Source organism: Lissotriton helveticus, chromosome 12, assembly GCF_964261635.1.
Source record: "Lissotriton helveticus chromosome 12, aLisHel1.1, whole genome shotgun sequence".
NCBI classification, from domain to species: domain Eukaryota; kingdom Metazoa; phylum Chordata; class Amphibia; order Caudata; family Salamandridae; genus Lissotriton; species Lissotriton helveticus.
In genome coordinates, this window is record NC_136073.1 from 32,404,433 (window position 1) to 32,423,551 (window position 19,119).

General features: G+C 50.5%; 1 protein-coding gene across 3 annotated transcripts in view; it reads right to left on the minus strand.

Moving 5' to 3' along the window:
* EPHB4 (EPH receptor B4) overlaps positions 1-2,252 on the minus strand; it is a 108,430-nt gene extending 106,178 nt beyond the window's left edge. For 2 of the 3 annotated variants that reach the window (XM_078669996.1, XM_078669994.1), the window contains exon 1: positions 1,531-2,247. In XM_078669996.1, the coding sequence (XP_078526122.1) occupies positions 1,531-1,588 (58 nt within the window). In that variant the 5' untranslated portion in view covers positions 1,589-2,247. Of the gene's footprint in view, positions 1-1,530 lie in introns of all 3 variants that reach the window. The other variant, XM_078669995.1, reaches the window with a different exon arrangement.
* Between the last annotated feature and the right edge of the window lie 16,867 nt (positions 2,253-19,119).

Genomic DNA, 19,119 nt, shown 5'->3' on the forward strand with positions numbered 1-19,119 from the left:
GCTGGGAAATGTGCCCACCTTTTATTTGCTTGTTTGTTTTAAAGAATACTAGCCTGAAAGTGTCATGACATGGGGGCACGTGGCATGGAATAAACTATAGTCGAGGTGGGACTTTTGGACGGGACATCATATTTTTATCCCGAGAGCGAGCGGGCCCGGGGAGAAACGACCCTCTCCTCTCGGCTGCATCCACAGTTCATATTGAATACAAATCCGAGCAGCTTCAAAGAGGGCAGTTAGGTCACCCCTGAACCATGGCACGGCCTGGGCAGGAGAGGACGTGGGCAGGGAGGGCGCTCGTGCCGCGCGCCCGCGTCTCACCCGGGCCAGGTTCTTAACTCGCACTCCCAGGCCAAGGCCGCAGCATCAGTTCAGAGCGGTTCTTTTATGTACAGGCGTTATGTAGAATACCTTTAGAATTACGCTCACTTCTAAAATTAACTTTAGCCACTTTTAAAGTAGCAATGCAAAACAGCCCTACAGAATTATATAAATCACAGTTCTAAAAGATTTGAAAAAAGTACATTAATTCAAAAACATTTCTCGATCAGGCTGGGCTGCGCATTCCAGAATTAACAGAACCCCCCCCCCCCCTGATGAGTCAGTCAAGCGGGGATTTGGGGAGCTAGAAGACGTGACTTCACTACAGAGGCCGGGGGAATAATGTATAACTGAAGGGAAGCCCCCGGGGCAGCCGTGCTGAGCGAGCCGGGTGACGATGGACGCACTGCGGGCGCGAGTCTCGGCCGCCAGGGTTCAAGCCGGGTCTGTGAACAGTCCCCCATTAGCAGCGGTGCGGGCCAAAAACATATATTTATTTACACAACTGCAGCCTCGCTGAGCTGCCACGGACACAATTAGAGGCCACCTGGCGTGTGCCTAACGAGAAAAAAACAAAATCTGGAAAAGTAGCTGCTATAAAGTGCCTGGAAGTCCGGTGTGCTTAGGCTGCACTTGGAGCTGTGTGCACTGTCCTATTTATATAGCGCCTTGCGAAACTCCCAAGCGCCTCCTTCTCTATCATGGATAAGTAACTGCAAAAGAGTTATTTTTTCAAACTGTAAGCTCTATGCTCGCTCCTGTAGGGTGGGGGCAGCGCAACACACGGACGCTGATTGAGAATCTAGCGCACACCACACACTAAGATTTCTTGGCGCTGCTTTTCACAGAACTTCCAAGTACGAAATCCAAACTAGATTTTAAATTTGTGAATTGAGAGGTGAGGGTGGAGGGCGAGGCTGGCGTGTCTGTGTTTGCAGCGGGACGCGCAGATGTCAGGAGCAGGTTCGTTAACCCACATATCTACCTCACTTGTAATAGGCCGTTGATTAACAAGTTGGACTGATCTCTGCGTCAGGCACACAAGCCCTCGGGGGTACCTCACTCACACTGGAACCCTATTGACAAAGGGAAGCGCCCAGCCATTCCAAATCGGACCCCCAAAAGGCCCAAGTTTTTGTTTTTCTGAAACGTTTGGCAAACATTTGGCGAAGAGAGGCACAAACAACAGCAGACACAGGGGGTACGTACCTTCCAGAGCCAGGCAGAGGGGCAGGAACACAGCGAACAGCTGAAGAAAGCGCTCCATCGCGGCCAGAAATCCGAATATCCGAAATGATAAAGTATAACAAACTGTAAATATCGCTGTCACCGACGTAGACCCAGGATCGGGTGCGGGGCTTCGGGGCAGGACGCCCTCTCTCTGCACCGGAGCACGGCGGGGGGCTGCACACAGCGCCTTAAGAGGATCTCTCCGCGCTGGTCCGCAGCCGCCGAGCCGGGTCCATACCACAAACCGGGCAACATGTGGGTTCGAGCCCAGAAAACACTCCAGACCCAAAAAAACACCAACAACCAGAAACTGATCCGGAATCCACCCAAAAATGAAGACACGGAGCCGGTAACTCGAGGCGGGTATTCGGATACCGAAGAGTCCTCCTGCCGGTCGGCGCTCCGGGCGCAGGGAAAGTTCGGATCCCTTGTTGGCGGACCCGGTCCCGTCTGCCGGCGGGTGCCCGGGGTCAGGAAAGTCTGGACTCCCTCTGCTGCGCGGACCTGGTCCCGGGTGGAAGGCTTCCCCACGGTGGGATAATTTCGGACTCCCTCGGGTTCGCGGACCTGGTCCGGGTGAAGTTCGGTTCCGGCTGCGAGAGAGGAGCCACCGATCCGGCTGCAGAAACTTTCTAAAGACTTTTTATGGGTCTCGGTGCAGCCGGGGACGTTCCTCGTCCGAAGGAGAGAAAGTGCACAGTGGGCGCAGGCTTCCCAGCCCGATGGGGAGGTGCTGGGAGCGGGGGGCGGGGCCCACAGGGGAGGGTGGGTCTGCCTAAAACACCCCGCCCCCTCTGTAGCCAGCGAGGAGGCTGTGCGAGGCACGTTTTCTGCTGAAGAGTGCTCTACGACTGTGAGACTGGCAGGTTTCACTCTCAGATAGCTCTAAGTGTGAAAGCGCCTGCTGCAGAGCTGGCTGTGAGACTGGCACAACACAGATTCGCGTTCCAGATAGCTCGGATGTTTAAGCGCATGCTGAAGAGCTGGCTGGCACAGCACAGGTTCGCGTTCCAGATAGCTCGGAGTGTTTAAGCGCCTGCTGAAGAGCTGGCTGGCACAGCACAGGTTCGCGTTCCAGATAGCTCGGAGTGTTTAAGCGCCTGCTGAAGAGCTGGTTGTGAGACCGGCACAGCACAGGTTCCACTGTCTCTCAGATAGCTCAGAGTGTTAAAGCGCCTCCGGAGGAGATCGCTGTGAGACTGGCACATCACAGGTTCGCGTTCCTGATAGCTCAGGGTGTTAAAGCGCCTGCTGCAGAGCTCTCTGAGGTGGGGTTTGCAGATTAAAGTTATTAGCCACACTCATAGACCGATAGTTTAGGGGTTGAAGACGTCTGTTGAAGGGATCCCAGTTGTCAGTCCCAGATTGATAGCTCAGGCTGTCTAGGCGCCTGTGGAGAGATGCCAGTGACGTCTAAAGGTCACAGGCGCCTAGACAGATCAACAGGTTAAGGCGCCTGCTGAAAAGACTTCGCTGAGGTGTGCAGGGCACATGTTCCAGTCCCTGATGGATAGATAGCTCAGAGTGTTAGGGCCCCTCTCGGAGATGGCTGTGAGGTCCGAAAGTCACATGTTCCATTCCAAGATGCACAGCTACAGGCTGTCTCGCTGAAGAGACCCACCTGAGGCCTGCAGGTTCCATGCTGCAGTCCCAGATACATAGACAGGCTGTCTCGCGGCTGAAGAGACCCCCCTGAGGCCTGCAGGTTCCATGCTGCAGTCCAAGGTACATAGCTCATGGTGTTAATGCACCTGCCGAAGAGATCCTGTTAGATCTGCAGGTTCCAGTCCCGGATACACAGTTCTGGGTGTCGAGGGGCCCTACACAGACACCCACCCATGTGAGGCGTACGCTGGTAGGTTCCTGTAAAGGTGCTCAGACGGTTCATGCGCATGCTGCAGAGATGTATTTGTGTGCGGCCTCAAGGCCGGGTGCATGGACTCTGCAGCATAGAACTATGAGAACTCGCAGTTCACAGTTCGCATTCTCGTACACAGAGCTCAGGTGGTCAGTGCACCTGCTGTGAAGATCTGTGGACTAACTCGGGGTCCACTCTGGCAAAATGTTACATTCCAGAGGGGGTTACATTTCAGGGGGTCATTATGTTCGTACAGGGACGTATGAGAAGCCTACAGCTACCATGCTGTCCTTTTAAGGCTTCACGCGCCTCCCACGACCTCCAGGCCGGGCTCAGACAGGACTCAACCTCAGTAAGATAGTTGAGTGGGTAGTGCGTCTGCCGCTGAGATCTGCGAAAAGCCTGTTTATCTCTAGCTGCAATATGAGATAGAAAGTTCAGGGGCTTGTTACATCGCCTATAATCTACAGGGCACGGGGTCCATCCTCTGTTAAACAGCTGAGGGGGTTAACACACCTGCTGCAGATGTCGCGGTGAGGCCTGCAGCTGATAAGTCCTGTTCGTAGGAGAAGTGGCGGTCTCAGTTTATAGAGGTCCGTTCACCTGCTGCAGGGGTCCGCGTGTTACGGGTTCCACGCAGGATAGCCTAGCTGGTTCATGCACCTACCACAAAGATGTGTGTGTAACTGGTTGGTTGTAAAAAAGCTTAATGGAAGGTATGTAACCTGTGGGTCAGAAATTCCAGCCCTACTATGACAACTCAATGGGTCAAGCCAACTCAACGGGTCAAGCCAACTGCTGCAGAGATCCGTGTAAATCTGCTGGTCACGGGTTCTAGGTCTGGTGAAATAGCTTTGAGAGTTTAAAAAAAATAATACTTTGCGTATATATATGTATATATATGTGTGTGTGTGTATATATATATATATATATATATATATATATATATATTGCACATCCATGTTTTATTTGTGATTACTAAGCGCGTAACTTGTTCACAACAACTTGATAAAGTAACGCCACAATATATTGTAAATTCTGTTTATTTCGGCGGAAAAGTTGCGCGTTGTCACCCCCGTGTGGTGTTCGGTTGCTTTCTGCCGCATCTTGCGGGAGTGGTACGAAAGTGGCCAGCGGCAGTATTTTTACCCGGGAGAGGAGGGAGGTAAAAAAAAACGCAGGCAGAACGTGTACAGAACCTTTAACAAAATGAAATTTTCACTAATGTAAAAATAAAAAATAAATAAACTAATAATAATAGCACAAAGCTTTACTTAATTTCGTGCAAATGATTGAAAGTGTGCATTGCTACTTAAAAGCAGGTAATTTAGTTTTAGGAGTTAGCATAATTATAGAAGAAGCGGGAAGCATTTTATTGAAGGTCTGCAAATAAAAGAACCGTTTTAACAAACGACGCGGTCATATTTTTAGAAATACCCAAGTCTTTAAAACTGCAAAATTATTTTAGAAGCGCGTAGGTATTTAAATGTCATGGTAATTTTTTTTATTGCATTAGTATTTAAAAAGTACAGAATTCTTTAGATCGGGAGCATTAGTTAAAACACGGATCAAAATTCTGTTCATGTGGGCCGAATTATATTAATAACCGTGTAGAATTATTTTCATAGCTTACTATAAAATTATCTTGCGTTTATACTGGCAACGGCATGATTCATTTGTGTTTAATCGAATCTGACTTGAAATTCATGAGGCAGATTTTAACAAAAAGCACGCATGGAACTCTTTGACGGTGCGAGGGCGCCCCCCAAGCACCCCCAGGTTCTTGTGGTTGAAAGCAGCGTGCATTTAAAGTGCCTGCCTGTATTCCGTGCACCGAGTGTAGCGCCTCGTGCGGGAGGGTTTCAAGTCGGAGCGCTGCACTTCTCTAGTGTTAACAGTGTTAATGTTTCTCCGTGGGGAGTGCAGCCGCGACAGAAAGTGCCGGCACTTCTACTCTTCAGAAGTAATTGTCGTATTTAGAAACCCCCTCTCTAATCCAGGCCTGAGATCCGCGCGCCCTGCGGTTCTTTTTAGCTGGACTGAGACATACCGGAGGCGGAATAGTTAAAGTGGCTTAATCCAAGATCACATACTGCAAGGGGTTGAGCTGGGACTGAAGCCCCGAGTTCCTGACCAGGTCATCTCCTGGCATCGTAGGAGCGTGACCAGGGCACCTTGTGACATCAACTTCTTACTTTACGCCTCTTGCAACAAACAGGTCATCTTCTGAGCTCATGACACTCAAGGTCAGCCTATGACATCATCATTGAGCAACTAGTCATCCTCTGATGTCACCAGCCAATGACCAGGCAGTTCTCTCTTATCATAAGAGTGCGCCCATATCCTGCTATTACGCCACACCTCAGTGGCCAGCACATCATCTGACGTCATTGGTAGGTTGCAAGGTCATCTTCTGATGTCAGAACCAGAGCAGCTCCTGGCACCAGGCAGGTGTTTCCATGGACCCTGAAGAGTGACGCAACGTGAAACAGAAACCGAGCATAAGAACAGAACTCGGATGCGCCAAATACAGTCATATACACGTCAAGTGCACCATAATACCAACGCCCGGTTTGCATATTTGGCCTTTAATCGTATAATATGCCGCATAATTGTGTAATCCAGCCCAGCGTCGGATTGGTAACGGGGGCATTCGGGCAATGCCCGAGGGGCCGGGGGCCGAGTTCCAACTGAGGGCTGCTTTTGAGCCGGTTTGGGCGGTGTCTGTGTTTTTCAGATCCCGCCAGCGGCCCAGTGGGTGTCTGAGTGGCCTTTCTGGAGGGAGATGGGCGCTCAGTACCTCCCGTATAGCAGCAACAGGTAGAGGTGTCGCCCCTTTTCTCTCGCTGGGCCTCCCATTCATGTAGGCATACTGAGCGGGGCAGGGGGCCTGAGCGGAAGCGGCCTCACTTGTTTTCAGGTGTGTGTCACTAGTGTAAACTGATGCGTGCACCTTCCCCCCCCCCCCCCCCTTTATATAAAATTACGCTGAAGCAGTGATTTGAGGGAAGGCATTATGCAAATGTGGGGCGATTTTTTTATGCGTGCCCGGGCCGATTTTTAATCCCAATCCAACCCTATAAATAAATAAATAAACCCTGAATTCGTGCCGCATAATGTGGTCGGCCAGTGCCATGAGTTCAGTGGCTCCCTGTTTGAAATGGAGGCGCGGACTGGCACGTGACGCCTGGGAGGGGTGCCCGTACACTCACCCACCCGAGAGGTTCGTTTCCATAAAGGTACCAGAGACGAGAGGTTGTGGAAGCGAGAAGGGATGGGGGGGGGGGGGGGGGCAGAGCGCACCCCCGCAACACAGGCCCTACTGGGGAGGGAGGGGCCGGTTCCTGTCCAGCGCACTGCAGGAATGAGACCTCTCCCACAGGCACCCCCCCCCCTCCAGACAGCACCCCCTGGGCCCGGCGACACCCGGGTGCTAATGAGCGCAGCTTTGTCTGCGGGGCCATCACCCGCCCTCACAAAGGGAGGGCGGCCGGGTTTGCTCAGGGGTCTGTGAAGGGTCCGTGAGAGCCCTTGTTCCCAGGGCTCTGCTCACATTTAAAGGGCCCATAAAACTTTCTAAGTAAACTGTGCCCGCTGCGCCCCTGTCCACCAGCTCTGCTCGCTGCCCAGGGGGAATCAAAAGTGCGGCCTCCCGCGCTGCTCAACGCGCCTCTCCGGGATGTTAAGCAATCTAGCGCCTCGCAGGCAGGGCATGGCGCTCCAGGGACACGGCTGAGTGACGCATGCGCTCGCGGATACAGCCAGAGTAATACTAGGTGCCCGAGGAACAGGCGCTGGTAACATTCAATGATCAACGTGGTGTTAAACGACATGAGACACAGCAGGCTCAGCCATTCTCGAGCGTTCACAGCTGCGCTTCTCTGGGATGATGTCGCGATAACCTTCTGACGCTCAATGTGGTGCTTTTCGGGAATGATGTCGTGATAACCTTCCAACGCGCAATGGCACTTCTCTGGAAGGATGTCGCGATAACCTTCGGACGCTCAACGCGGCGCTTCTCTGGAATGACGTCGCAATAACCTTCCAACGCGCAATGTGCCGCTTCTCTGGAATGATGTAGCGATAACTTTCCAACACTCAACGTGGCGCTTCTCTGTAATGATGTCGCGATACACTTCTGAATCACAATGTGGCGCTTTTCGGGAATGATGTCGTGATAACCTTCGGACGCGCAATGTGGCGTTTCTCTGGAATGATGTCTCGATAACCTTCGGACGCTTAACGCGGCGCTTCTCTGGAATGATGTCGCGATAACCTTCTGAAGCTCAATGCGGCGCTTCTCTAGAATGATGTCGCGATAACCTTCTGACGCTCAATGTGGCGCTTCTCGGGAATGATGTCGGGATAACCTTCCAACGCGCAATGTGGCGCTTCTCTGGAATGATGTCGCGATAACCTTCGGACGCTCAACGCGGCGCTTCTCTGGAATAATGTTGCGATAACCTTCTGAAGCTCAACGCGGCGCTTCTCTGGAATGATGTCTCGATAACCTTTGGACGCTCAATGTGGCGCTTCTCGGGAATGATGTCAGGATAACCTTCCAACACTCAACATGGCGCTTCTCTGGAATGATGTCGTGATAACCCTCGGACGCTCAATGTGGCGCTTCTCTGTAATGATGTCGCGATACACTTCTGAATCACAATGTGGCGCTTTTCGGGAATGATGTCGTGATAACCTTCGGACGAGCAATGTGGCGCTTCTCTGGAATGATGTCTCGATAACCTTCGGACGCTTAACGTGGCGCTTCTCTGGAATGATGTCGCGATAACCTTCTGAAGCTCAATGTGGCGCTTCTCGGGAATGATGTCGGGATAACCTTCCAACGCGCAATGTGGCGCTTCTCTGGAATGATGTCGCGATAACCTTCGGACGCTCAACGCGGCGCTTCTCTGGAATGATGTCGCGATAACCTTCTGAAGCTCAACGCGGCGCTTCTCTGGAATGATGTCTCGATAACCTTCGGACGCTCCATGTGGCGCTTCTCGGGAATGATGTCAGGATAACCTTCCAACACTCAACATGGCGCTTCTCTGGAATGATGTTGTGATAACCCTCGGACGCTCAATGTGGCGCTTCTCTGGAATGATGTCGAGATAACCTTCCAACACTCAACGTGGTGCTTCTCTGGAATGATGTCGTGATAACCCTCATACGCTCAATGTGGCGCTTCTCTGGAATGATGTTGTGATAACCCTCGGACGCTCAATGTGGCGCTTCTCTGGAATGACGTCGCAATAACCTTCCAACGCGCAATGTGCCGCTTCTCTGGAATGATGTAGCGATAACTTTCCAACACTCAACGTGGCGCTTCTCTGTAATGATGTCGCGATACACTTCTGAATCACAATGTGGCGCTTTTCGGGAATGATGTTGTGATAACCTTCGGACGCGCAATGTGTCGCTTCTCTGGAATGATGTCTACATAACCTTCGGACGCTTAACGCAGCGCTTCTCTGGAATGATGTCGCGATAACCTTCTGAAGCTCAATGCGGCGCTTCTCTAGAATGATGTCGCGATAACCTTCTGACGCGCAATGTGGCGCTTCTCTGGAATGATGTCGCGATAACCTTCGGACGCTCAACGCGGCGCTTCTCTGGAATGATGTTGCGATAACCTTCGGACGCTCAACGCGGCGCTTCTCTGTAATAATGTCGCAATAACCTTCTGACGCTCAATGTGGCGCTTTTCGGGAATGATGTTGTGATAACCTTCCAACGTGCAATGTGGCGCTTCTCTGGAAGGATGTCATGATAACCTTCGGACGCTCAACGCGGCGCTTCTCTGGAATGATGTCGCGATAACCTTCTGAAGCTCAACGCGGCGCTTCTCTGGAATGATGTCGCGATAACCTTCGGACGCTCAATGTGGCGCTTCTCGGGAATGATGTCATGATAACCTTCCAACGCGCAATGTGGCGCTTCTCTGGAATGATGTCGCGATAACCTTCGGACGCTCAACGCGGCGCTTCTCTGGAATGATGTAGCGATAACCTTCTGAAGCTCAACGTGGCGCTTCTCTGGAATGGTGTTGCGATAACCTTCCAGCGCTCAACGTGGCACTTCTCTGGAATGATGTCGCGATAACCTTCTGACGCTCAATGTGGCGCTTCTCGGGAATGATGTCGCGATAACCTTCTGAAGCTCAATGCGGCGCTTCTCTAGAATGATGTCGCGATAACCTTCTGACGCTCAATGTGGCGCTTCTCGGAAATGATGTTGGGATAACCTTCCAACGCGCAATGTGGCGCTTCTCTGGAATGATGCCGCGAATACCTTCTGACCCTCAATGTGGCGCTTCTCTGGAATGATGTCGCGATAACCTTCTGAAGCTCAATGCGGCGCTTCTCTAGAATGATGTCGCGATAACCTTCTGACGCTCAATGTGGCGCTTCTCGGGAATGATGTCGGGATAACCTTCCAACGCGCAATGTGGCGCTTCTCTGGAATGATGTCGCGATAACCTTTGGACGCTCAACGCGGCGCTTCTCTGGAATGATGTTGCGATAACCTTCGGACGCTCAACGCGGCGCTTCTCTGTAATAATGTCGCAATAACCTTCTGACGCTCAATGTGGCGCTTTTCGGGAACGATGTTGTGATAACCTTCCAACGTTCAATGTGGCGCTTCTCTGGAAGGATGTCATGATAACCTTCGGACGCTCAACGCGGCGCTTCTCTGGAATGATGTCGCGATAACCTTCTGAAGCTCAATGCGGCGCTTCTCTGGAATGATGTCGCGATAACCTTCGGACGCTCAATGTGGCGCTTCTCTGGAATGATGTCGGGATAACCTTCCAACGCGCAATGTGGCGCTTCTCTGGAATGATGTCGCGATAACCTTCCAACGCGCAATGTGGCGCTTCTCTGGAATGATGTCGCGATAACCTTCGGACGCTCAATGCGGCGCTTCTCTGGAATGATGTCGCGATAACCTTCTGAAGCTCAACGTGGCGCTTCTCTGGAATGATGTTGCGATAACCTTCCAGCGCTCAACGTGGCACTTCTCTGGAATGATGTCGCGACAACCTTCTGACGCTCAATGTGGCGCTTCTCGGGAATGATGTTGTGATAACCTTCCAACGCGCAATGTGGCGCTTCTCTGGAATGATGTTGCGATAACCTTCGGATGCTCAACGCGGCGCTTCTCTAGAATGATGTCGCCATAACCTTCTGAAGCTCAACGTGGCGCTTCTCTGGAACGATGTTGCGATAACCTTCTGAAGCTCAACGTGGCGCTTCTCTGGAATGGTGTCGCGCTAACCTTCCAGCGCTCAAACTGGTGCTTCTCTGGAATGGTGTCGCGATAACCTTCCAGCGCTCAACGTGGCGTTTCTCTGGAATGGTGTCACGATAAGCTTCTGACGCTCAACGTGGCGCTTCTCTGGAATGATGTCGTGATAACCTTCTGACGCTCAATGTGGCGCTTCTCTGGAATGATGATGTCATGATAACTCTCAGATGTTCAACGTGGCACTTCTCTGGAATGGTGTCGTGATAACCTTCCAACACTCAACGTGGCGCTTATCTGGAATGGTGTCGTGATAACCTTCCAGCGTTCAACGTGGCGCTTCTCTGGAATGGTGTCGGGATAACCTTCCAGCGCTCAACGTGGTGCTTCTCTGGAATGGTGTTGTGATAACCTTCTGACGCTCAACAGGGCGCTTCTCTGGAATGATGTCGGGATAACCTTCTGACGTTCAAAATGATGCTTCTCTGGAATGATGACGTGATAACCTTCTGACGCTCAATATGATGCTTCTCTGGAATGATATCGGGATAACCTTCTGACGCTCAACGTGATGCTTCTCTGGAATGACTTTGGGATAACCTTCCAACACTCAACGTGGCGCTTCTCTGGAATGGTGTCGCGATAACCTTCCAACGCGCAATGTGCCGCTTCTCTGGAATGATGTTGCGAGAACTTTCCAACACTCAGCGTGGCGCTTCTCTGGAATGATGTCGCGATACACTTCTGAATCTCATTGTGGCGCTTTTCGGGAATGATGTTGTGATAACCTTCGGACGCGCAATGTGGCGCTTCTCTGGGATGATGTCGCAATAACATTTGGACGCTCAACGAGGCGCTTCTCTAGAATGATGTCGCGATAACCTTCTGAAGCTCAACGCGGCGCTTCTCTGGAATGATGTCGCGATAACCTTCTGACACTCAATGTGGCGCTTCTCGGGAATGATGTCGGGATAACCTTCCAACGCGCAATGTGGTGCTTCTCTGGAATGATGTCGCGATAACCTTCGGACGCTCAACGCGGCGCTTCTCTGGAATGATGTTGCGATAACCTTCGGACGCTCAACGCAGCGCTTCTCTGGAATAATGTCGCGATAACCTTCTGACGCTCTATGTGGCGCTTTTCCAGAATGATGTCGTGATAACCTTCCAACGCGCAATGTGGCGCTTCTCTGGAAGGATGTCGTGATAACCTTCGGACGCTCAACGCGGCGCTTCTCTGGAATGATGTTGTGATAACCTTCTGACGCTCAATGTGGCGCTTCTCTGGAATGATGATGTCATGATAGCTCTCAGATGTTCAACGTGGCACTTCTCTGGAATGGTGTAGTGATAACCTTCCAACACTCAACGTGGCGCTTCTCTGGAATGGTGTCGTTAAACCTTCCAACACTCAACGTGGCGCTTCTCTGGAATGGTGTCGTGATAACCTTCCAACCCTCAACATGGCGCTTATCTGGAATGGTGTCGTGATAACCTTCCAACACTCAACGTGGCGCTTATCTGGAATGGTGTCGTGATAACCTTCCAGTGCTCAACGTGGCGCTTCTCTGGAATGGTGTCGGGATAACCTTCCAGCGCTCAACGTAGCGCTTCTCTGGAATGGTGTCGCGATAAGCTTCTGACGCTCAACGTGGCGCATCTCTGGAATGGTGTCGGGATAACCTTCCAGCGCTCAACGTGGTGCTTCTCTGGAATGGTGTCGCGATAAGCTTCTGGCGCTCAACGTGGCGCTTCTCTGGAATGGTGTCGCGATAAGCTTCTGCCGCAAAACGTGGCGCCTCTCTGGAATGGTGTAGTGATAACCTTCCAACACTCAACGTGGCGCTTCTCATGCAATGGTGTTGTTAAACCTTCCAACACTCAACGTGGCACTTCTCTGGAATGGTGTCAAGATAACCTTCCAACACTAAACGTGGTGCTTATCTGGAATGGTGTCGTGATAACCTTCCAGCGCTCAACATGGCGCTTCTCTGAAATGGTGTCAGGATAACCTTCCAGCGCTCAACGTGGCACTTCTCTGGAATGGTGTCGGGATAACCTTCCAACACTCAATGTGGCGCTTCTCTGGAATGGTGTTGTTATAACCTTCCAACACTCAATCTGGCGCTTCTCTGAAATGGTGTCATGATAACCTTCCAGCGCTCAACGTGGAGCTTCTCTGGAATGGTGTTGGGATAACCTTCCAGCGCTCAACGTGGCACTTTTCTGGAATGGTGTCGGGATAACCTTCCAACACTCAACGTGGCGCTTCTCTAGAATGGTGTCGGGATAACCTTCCAACACTCCACGTGGCGCTTCTCTGGAATGGTGTCGAGATAACCTTCCAACACTCAACGTGGTGCTTCTCTGGAATGGTGTTGTCATAACCTTCTGACGTTCAACGTGGCGCTTCTCTGGAATGATGTCGGGATAACCTTCTGACACTCAACATGATGCTTCTCTGGAATGATGACGTGATAACCTTCTGATGCTCAACGTGGCGCTTCTCTTGAATGATGTCGGGATAACCTTCAGACACTCAACGTGGCGCCTCTCTGGAATGAAGTCGGGATAACCTTCCAACACTCAACATGATGCTTCTCTGGAATGGTGTCGTGATAACCTTCCAGCACTCAACGTGGCGCTTCTCTGGAATGGTGTTGGGATAACCTTCCAACACTCAACGTGGCGCTTCTCTGGAATGGTGTCGTGATAACCTTCCAATACTCAACGTGGCGCATCTCTGGAATGATGTCGGTATAACCTTCTGATGTTCAACATGATGCTTCTCTCGAATGATGATGTGATAACCTTCTGACGCTCAACATGATGCTTCTCTGGAATGATGACGTAATCAGCTTCTGACGCTCAACCTGGTGCTTCTCTGGAATGATGTCGGGATAACCTTCCAACATTCAACGTGGCGCTTCTCTGGAATGATGTCGTGATAACCTTCCAACACTCAACGTGGCGCATCTCTGGAATGATGTCCTGATAACCTTCAGATGCTCACCGTGGCGCTTCTCTGGAATGATGTCGGGATAACCTTCCAACACTCAACATGATGCTTCTCTGGAATGGTGTCGTAATAACCTTCCAGCGCTCAACGTGGAGCTTCTCTGGAATGGTGTTGTGATAACCTTCTGACGCTCAACGTGGCGCTTCTCTGGAATGATGTCGGCATAGCCTTCTGACACTCAATATGATGCTTCTCTGGAATGATATCGGGATAACCTTCTGATGCTCAACGTGATGCTTCTCTGGAATGACTTTGGGATAACCTTCCAACACTCAACGTGGCGCTTCTCTGGAATGGTGTCGTGATAACCTTCTGACACTCAACGTGATGCTTCTCTGGAATTATTTATTTATTTATTTTAAGAGTTTTATATAGCACTGGCTAGACCCAGAGGTATCAGAGCGCTTTACATGAGGATCAACAATAGAACAGAAAATCAACGATGCTTCTCTGGAATGATGTCGGGATAACCTTCCAACACTCAACTTGGCGCTTCTCTGAAATGGTGTCGTGATAACTTTCTGACGCTCAACGTGGCGCTTCTCTGGAATGGTGTCGCGATAAGCTTCTGCCGCAAAAGGTGGCGCTTCTCTGGAATGGTGTAGTGATAACCTTCCAACACTCAACGTGGCGCTTCTCATGCAATGGTGTTGTTAAACCTTCCAACACTCAACGTGGCGCTTCTCTGGAATGGTGTCAAGATAACCTTCCAACACTCAACGTGGTGCTTATCTGGAATGGTGTCGTGATAACCTTCCAGCGCTCAACGTGGCGCTTCTCTGAAATGGTGTCAGGATAACCTTCCAGCGCTCAACGTGGCACTTCTCTGGAATGGTGTCGGGATAACCTTCCAACACTCAATGTGGCGCTTCTCTGGAATGGTGTTGTTATAACCTTCCAACACTCAATCTGGCGCTTCTCTGGAATGGTGTCATGATAACCTTCCAGCGCTCAACGTGGAGCTTCTCTGGAATGGTGTTGGGATAACCTTCCAGCGCTCAACGTGGCACTTTTCTGGAATGGTGTCGGGATAACCTTCCAACACTCAACGTGGCGCTTCTCTAGAATGGTGTCGGGATAACCTTCCAACACTCCACGTGGCGCTTCTCTGGAATGGTGTCGAGATAACCTTCCAACACTCAACGTGGTGCTTCTCTGGAATGGTGTTGTCATAACCTTCTGACGTTCAACGTGGCGCTTCTCTGGAATTATGTCGGGATAACCTTCTGACACTCAACATGATGCTTCTCTGGAATGATGACGTGATAACCTTCTGATGCTCAACGTGGCGCTTCTCTTGAATGATGTCGGGATAACCTTCAGACACTCAACGTGGCGCCTCTCTGGAATGAAGTCGGGATAACCTTCCAACACTCAACATGATGCTTCTCTGGAATGGTGTCGTGATAACCTTCCAGCACTCAACGTGGCGCTTCTCTGGAATGGTTTTGGGATAACCTTCCAACACTCAACGTGGCGCTTCTCTGGAATGGTGTCGTGATAACCTTCCAATACTCAACGTGGCGCATCTCTGGAATGATGTCGGTATAACCTTCTGATGTTCAACATGATGCTTCTCTCGAATGATGATGTGATAACCTTCTGACGCTCAACATGATGCTTCTCTGGAATGATGACGTAATAAGCTTCTGACGCTCAACCTGGTGCTTCTCTGGAATGATGTCGGGATAACCTTCCAACATTCAACGTGGCGCTTCTCTGGAATGATGTCGTGATAACCTTCCAACACTCAACGTGGCGCATCTCTGGAATGATGTCCTGATAACCTTCAGATGCTCAACGTGGCGCTTCTCTGGAATGATGTCGGGATAACCTTCCAACACTCAACATGATGCTTCTCTGGAATGGTGTCGTAATAACCTTCCAGCGCTCAACGTGGAGCTTCTCTGGAATGGTGTTGTGATAACCTTCTGACGCTCAACGTGGCGCTTCTCTGGAATGATGTCGGCATAGCCTTCTGACACTCAATATGATGCTTCTCTGGAATGATATCGGGATAACCTTCTGATGCTCAACGTGATGCTTCTCTGGAATGACTTTGGGATAACCTTCCAACACTCAACGTGGCGCTTCTCTGGAATGGTGTCGTGATAACCTTCTGACACTCAACGTGATGCTTCTCTGGAATTATTTATTTATTTATTTTAAGAGTTTTATATAGCGCTGGCTAGACCCAGAGGTATCAGAGCGCTTTACATGAGGATCAACAATAGAACAGAAAATCAACGATGCTTCTCTGGAATGATGTCGGGATAACCTTCCAACACTCAACTTGGCGCTTCTCTGAAATGGTGTCGTGATAACTTTCTGACGCTCAACGTGGCGCTTCTCTGAAATGATGTCGAGATGATAACCTTCCAAAACTCAACGTGGCGCTTCTCTGAAATGGTGTCGTGATAAGCTTCTGAGGCTCAACGTGATGCTTCTCTGGAATGATGTTGGGATAACCTTCTGACACTCAACGTGATGCTTCTCTGGAATGATGACGTGATAAGCTTCTGATGCTCAACGTGGCGCTTCTCTGGAATGATGTCGAGATAACCTTCCAACACTCAACGTGGCGCTTCTCTGGTAACCTTCTGACGCTCAACATGATGCTTCTCTGGAATGATGACGTGATAACCTTCTGACGCTCAACGTGATGCTTCTCTGGAATGATGGAATGGAATGGAATGGAATTGGATTTATAGAGCGCATGGCTGCCCTTGAGCGTCCCAGCGCTAAAACAGTTAATAACAGAGCAAATGAGGAAGAAGGTTTAGGGAACTTTGGGGAAAAGGAAAGTTTTGAGTAATTTTCTGAACTTAAGGTATGAAGGTTCCTTCCGTAGGACCCTGGGCAGGGCATTCCACTTTTTTGCTGCATTCAGCGAAAACCGACGACCTCCAGTGCGGGCCTTCCTTACTCTAGGAGTAACGGCCAGGTTTTCTCCATCAGATCGAAGAGCCCGAGTGGCTTTATAAGGACAGATCAATCCCCTAAGGGCTGGAGGGCCATTACCTTGGAGGGATTTGTAGGCAATACATAGTGACTTGAAGGAAATTCGCTCCTGGATTGGGAGCCAGTGCAAGGCTCTAAGCAAAGGTTTAGCTGAGACCCATCTGGGGGCTCCCATAAGGAGCCTTGCTGCGGCGTTCTGGACCCGCTGTAAGATGTTAATCGTGGCCATGGGGTGCCGCCAGGAGGAGGGCATTGCCATAATCCAGTCTGGCCAAGATTAGTCCCTGAATCAGAAGTTTTCTAGATTCGAAAGGGAGCAGGGGAAGGACCTTCCTCACCGCCCGCAACGATCCAAAGCATCCTCCAGCCACCTTCTGCGCATGGGTCATGAAGGTGAGTTGGGGTTCAAACCAAACCCCAAGACTCTTAACTTTCTCCTTTGGGGATGGTAGGTCCCCCATACAGGGAGGCCAATGGTCAGAGGACAGAGATGGAACTGGGTGACCCATGACCATAATCTCGGTCTTCGCTCCATTGAGTCTAAGTTTGGAGGCAGTCATCCAAGAGAAGATAGCTGATAGGCAACTTGATAGATCAGATGGGTGTCCCCTTTGTTGTGACAGCGAGACGATGAGTTGAGTATCGTCTGCATAACTAATAGATTTGATCCCGAAGGGGGCTACTGCCTCCTCTAACGGGGCCATATAGACATTGAACAGTGTGGGGCTCAGGGAGGAGCCCTGCGGCACCCCACACTGCAAGGGGACGGGTTTGGACATTGAGCCATTCTCCCAAATCCTAAACGATCTTTTATCGAGGAAGGACTCAAGCCATCTAAGAGCCAACCCTGTGATGCCCAATTTGGCAAGGCGCTGGACCAAGGTTGGGTGGTCGACGGTATCGAATGCAGCGCTTAGATCCAGGAGGATCAGGGCTGCAGATCCCCCTGAATCTAAGATGCATCTTGCTTCTTCAGTAGCCACTAGAAGGGCAGTGTCTGTACTCTGACCCGGGCGAAAACCAGTTTGGGAGTCGCTCAGGAGACCATTCTTTTCCAAATAGTCTGAGAGCTGCCTATTCACCAGCTTCTCAGCCACTTTGCCCATTCCTGGAAGCAAGGAGATTGGGCGGTAGTTGGCCATGTCCGAGGGGTCTAATCCTGGTTTCTTCAGGAGTGTTTTGATTTTAGCTTGCTTCCAGCTAGGGGGGACTATGCCTGTGGCGAATGAGGTGTTTAGAAGCTCTGTGGCCATAGGTGAGATCGTACTCAAAATTTGTTTGAGGATGTGCATAGGGGCTGGGTCGGATGGGGAGCCACTTTTTATGATTGCTAGCGTGTTACCGAAGTCTTCCTTGGTGATGGCACCGAAGGCCTCGAGCTGGGGACTGGGAGAGACGGGGGTAGGGGGTTCTCTCGAAAGTAGGGTGGGCATTTGGGGAAGGCTATCTAGGATTTTTTGTATTTTGCTGTCAAAAAACTCCGCTAACTGATCGCATCTTAATTCGGGGTCTCTGTGTGTGGTTATAGGGGCAGAGATTTTGAGCAGCTGATTAACAATTTTAAAAGTTTCCCTGGAGGAGTTAGCTGATGTTTTAATTTTCTCCTTAAAGAATTCTGCTTTAGATTTCTGCCGTGCAGCTTTGTAGAGTCTCAGAGCGGCCTGGTAGGAGGTTTTACTAAGAGTTGACCAATCTTTCCTCCACTTCCTTTCTAATTTCTTACAGGCTTTTCTGAGGTCTCTCAATTCAGTTGTAAACCAGGGGGATTTAAAAGTACTGCTCTTTTTTGTTTTTAATTTAAGAGGGAGAACCGTGTCCAGGGAGTTAGTAAGCCAGTTATTAAAGTTTTCATCCGCCAGAAGTGCATCAGGTTCTGTGTCCGGAGTTGATTGTTCAAGGGCCCGAGTGATCTCCCACCGATAACCTCGGCCAGTCTCTCTGCAGTGTACGGGGACAAGTGGCCCGGTCTGTTTCAGGGTGGATTTCCCAAGAGAAAGGGACCAAAAAATGGTCAGACCACGGTAGGGGCAGAGGAGATTGAGCTCTCAGCTTGGGGAGATTAGAAAAAATGGGGTCTAACAAATGACCTTTATTGTGGGTAGATTCCCTATTTATAAGATCCAATTCAAAGGCTTTTAGGTTTGAAATAACATCAGCTGCTGTTTTATCATTAGGATCGTCGAAATGCAGGTTCAGGTCTCCCAAAACCAAGAAGTTGGAGGACCGAGCTGCAGCTGCTAAGGTGGATTCTAAAAGGGAATCTAAGAATTGTTTTAGGTTACCCGGCGGGCGGTTAATGAGGAATCCCGAGAGGGAGGATGTAGGTGTCAATTGGATGTTGAAACCCGTGCTCTCCGTGTCTAAGATTCCACTATCCTCCAATCTACAAGTCAGGGATTCCCTATAAATTATAGCAAGACCCCCCCCTTTCCCCTCATCACGGTTACGAGTCTGGATCCTGAAACCGCAAGGTAGGGCA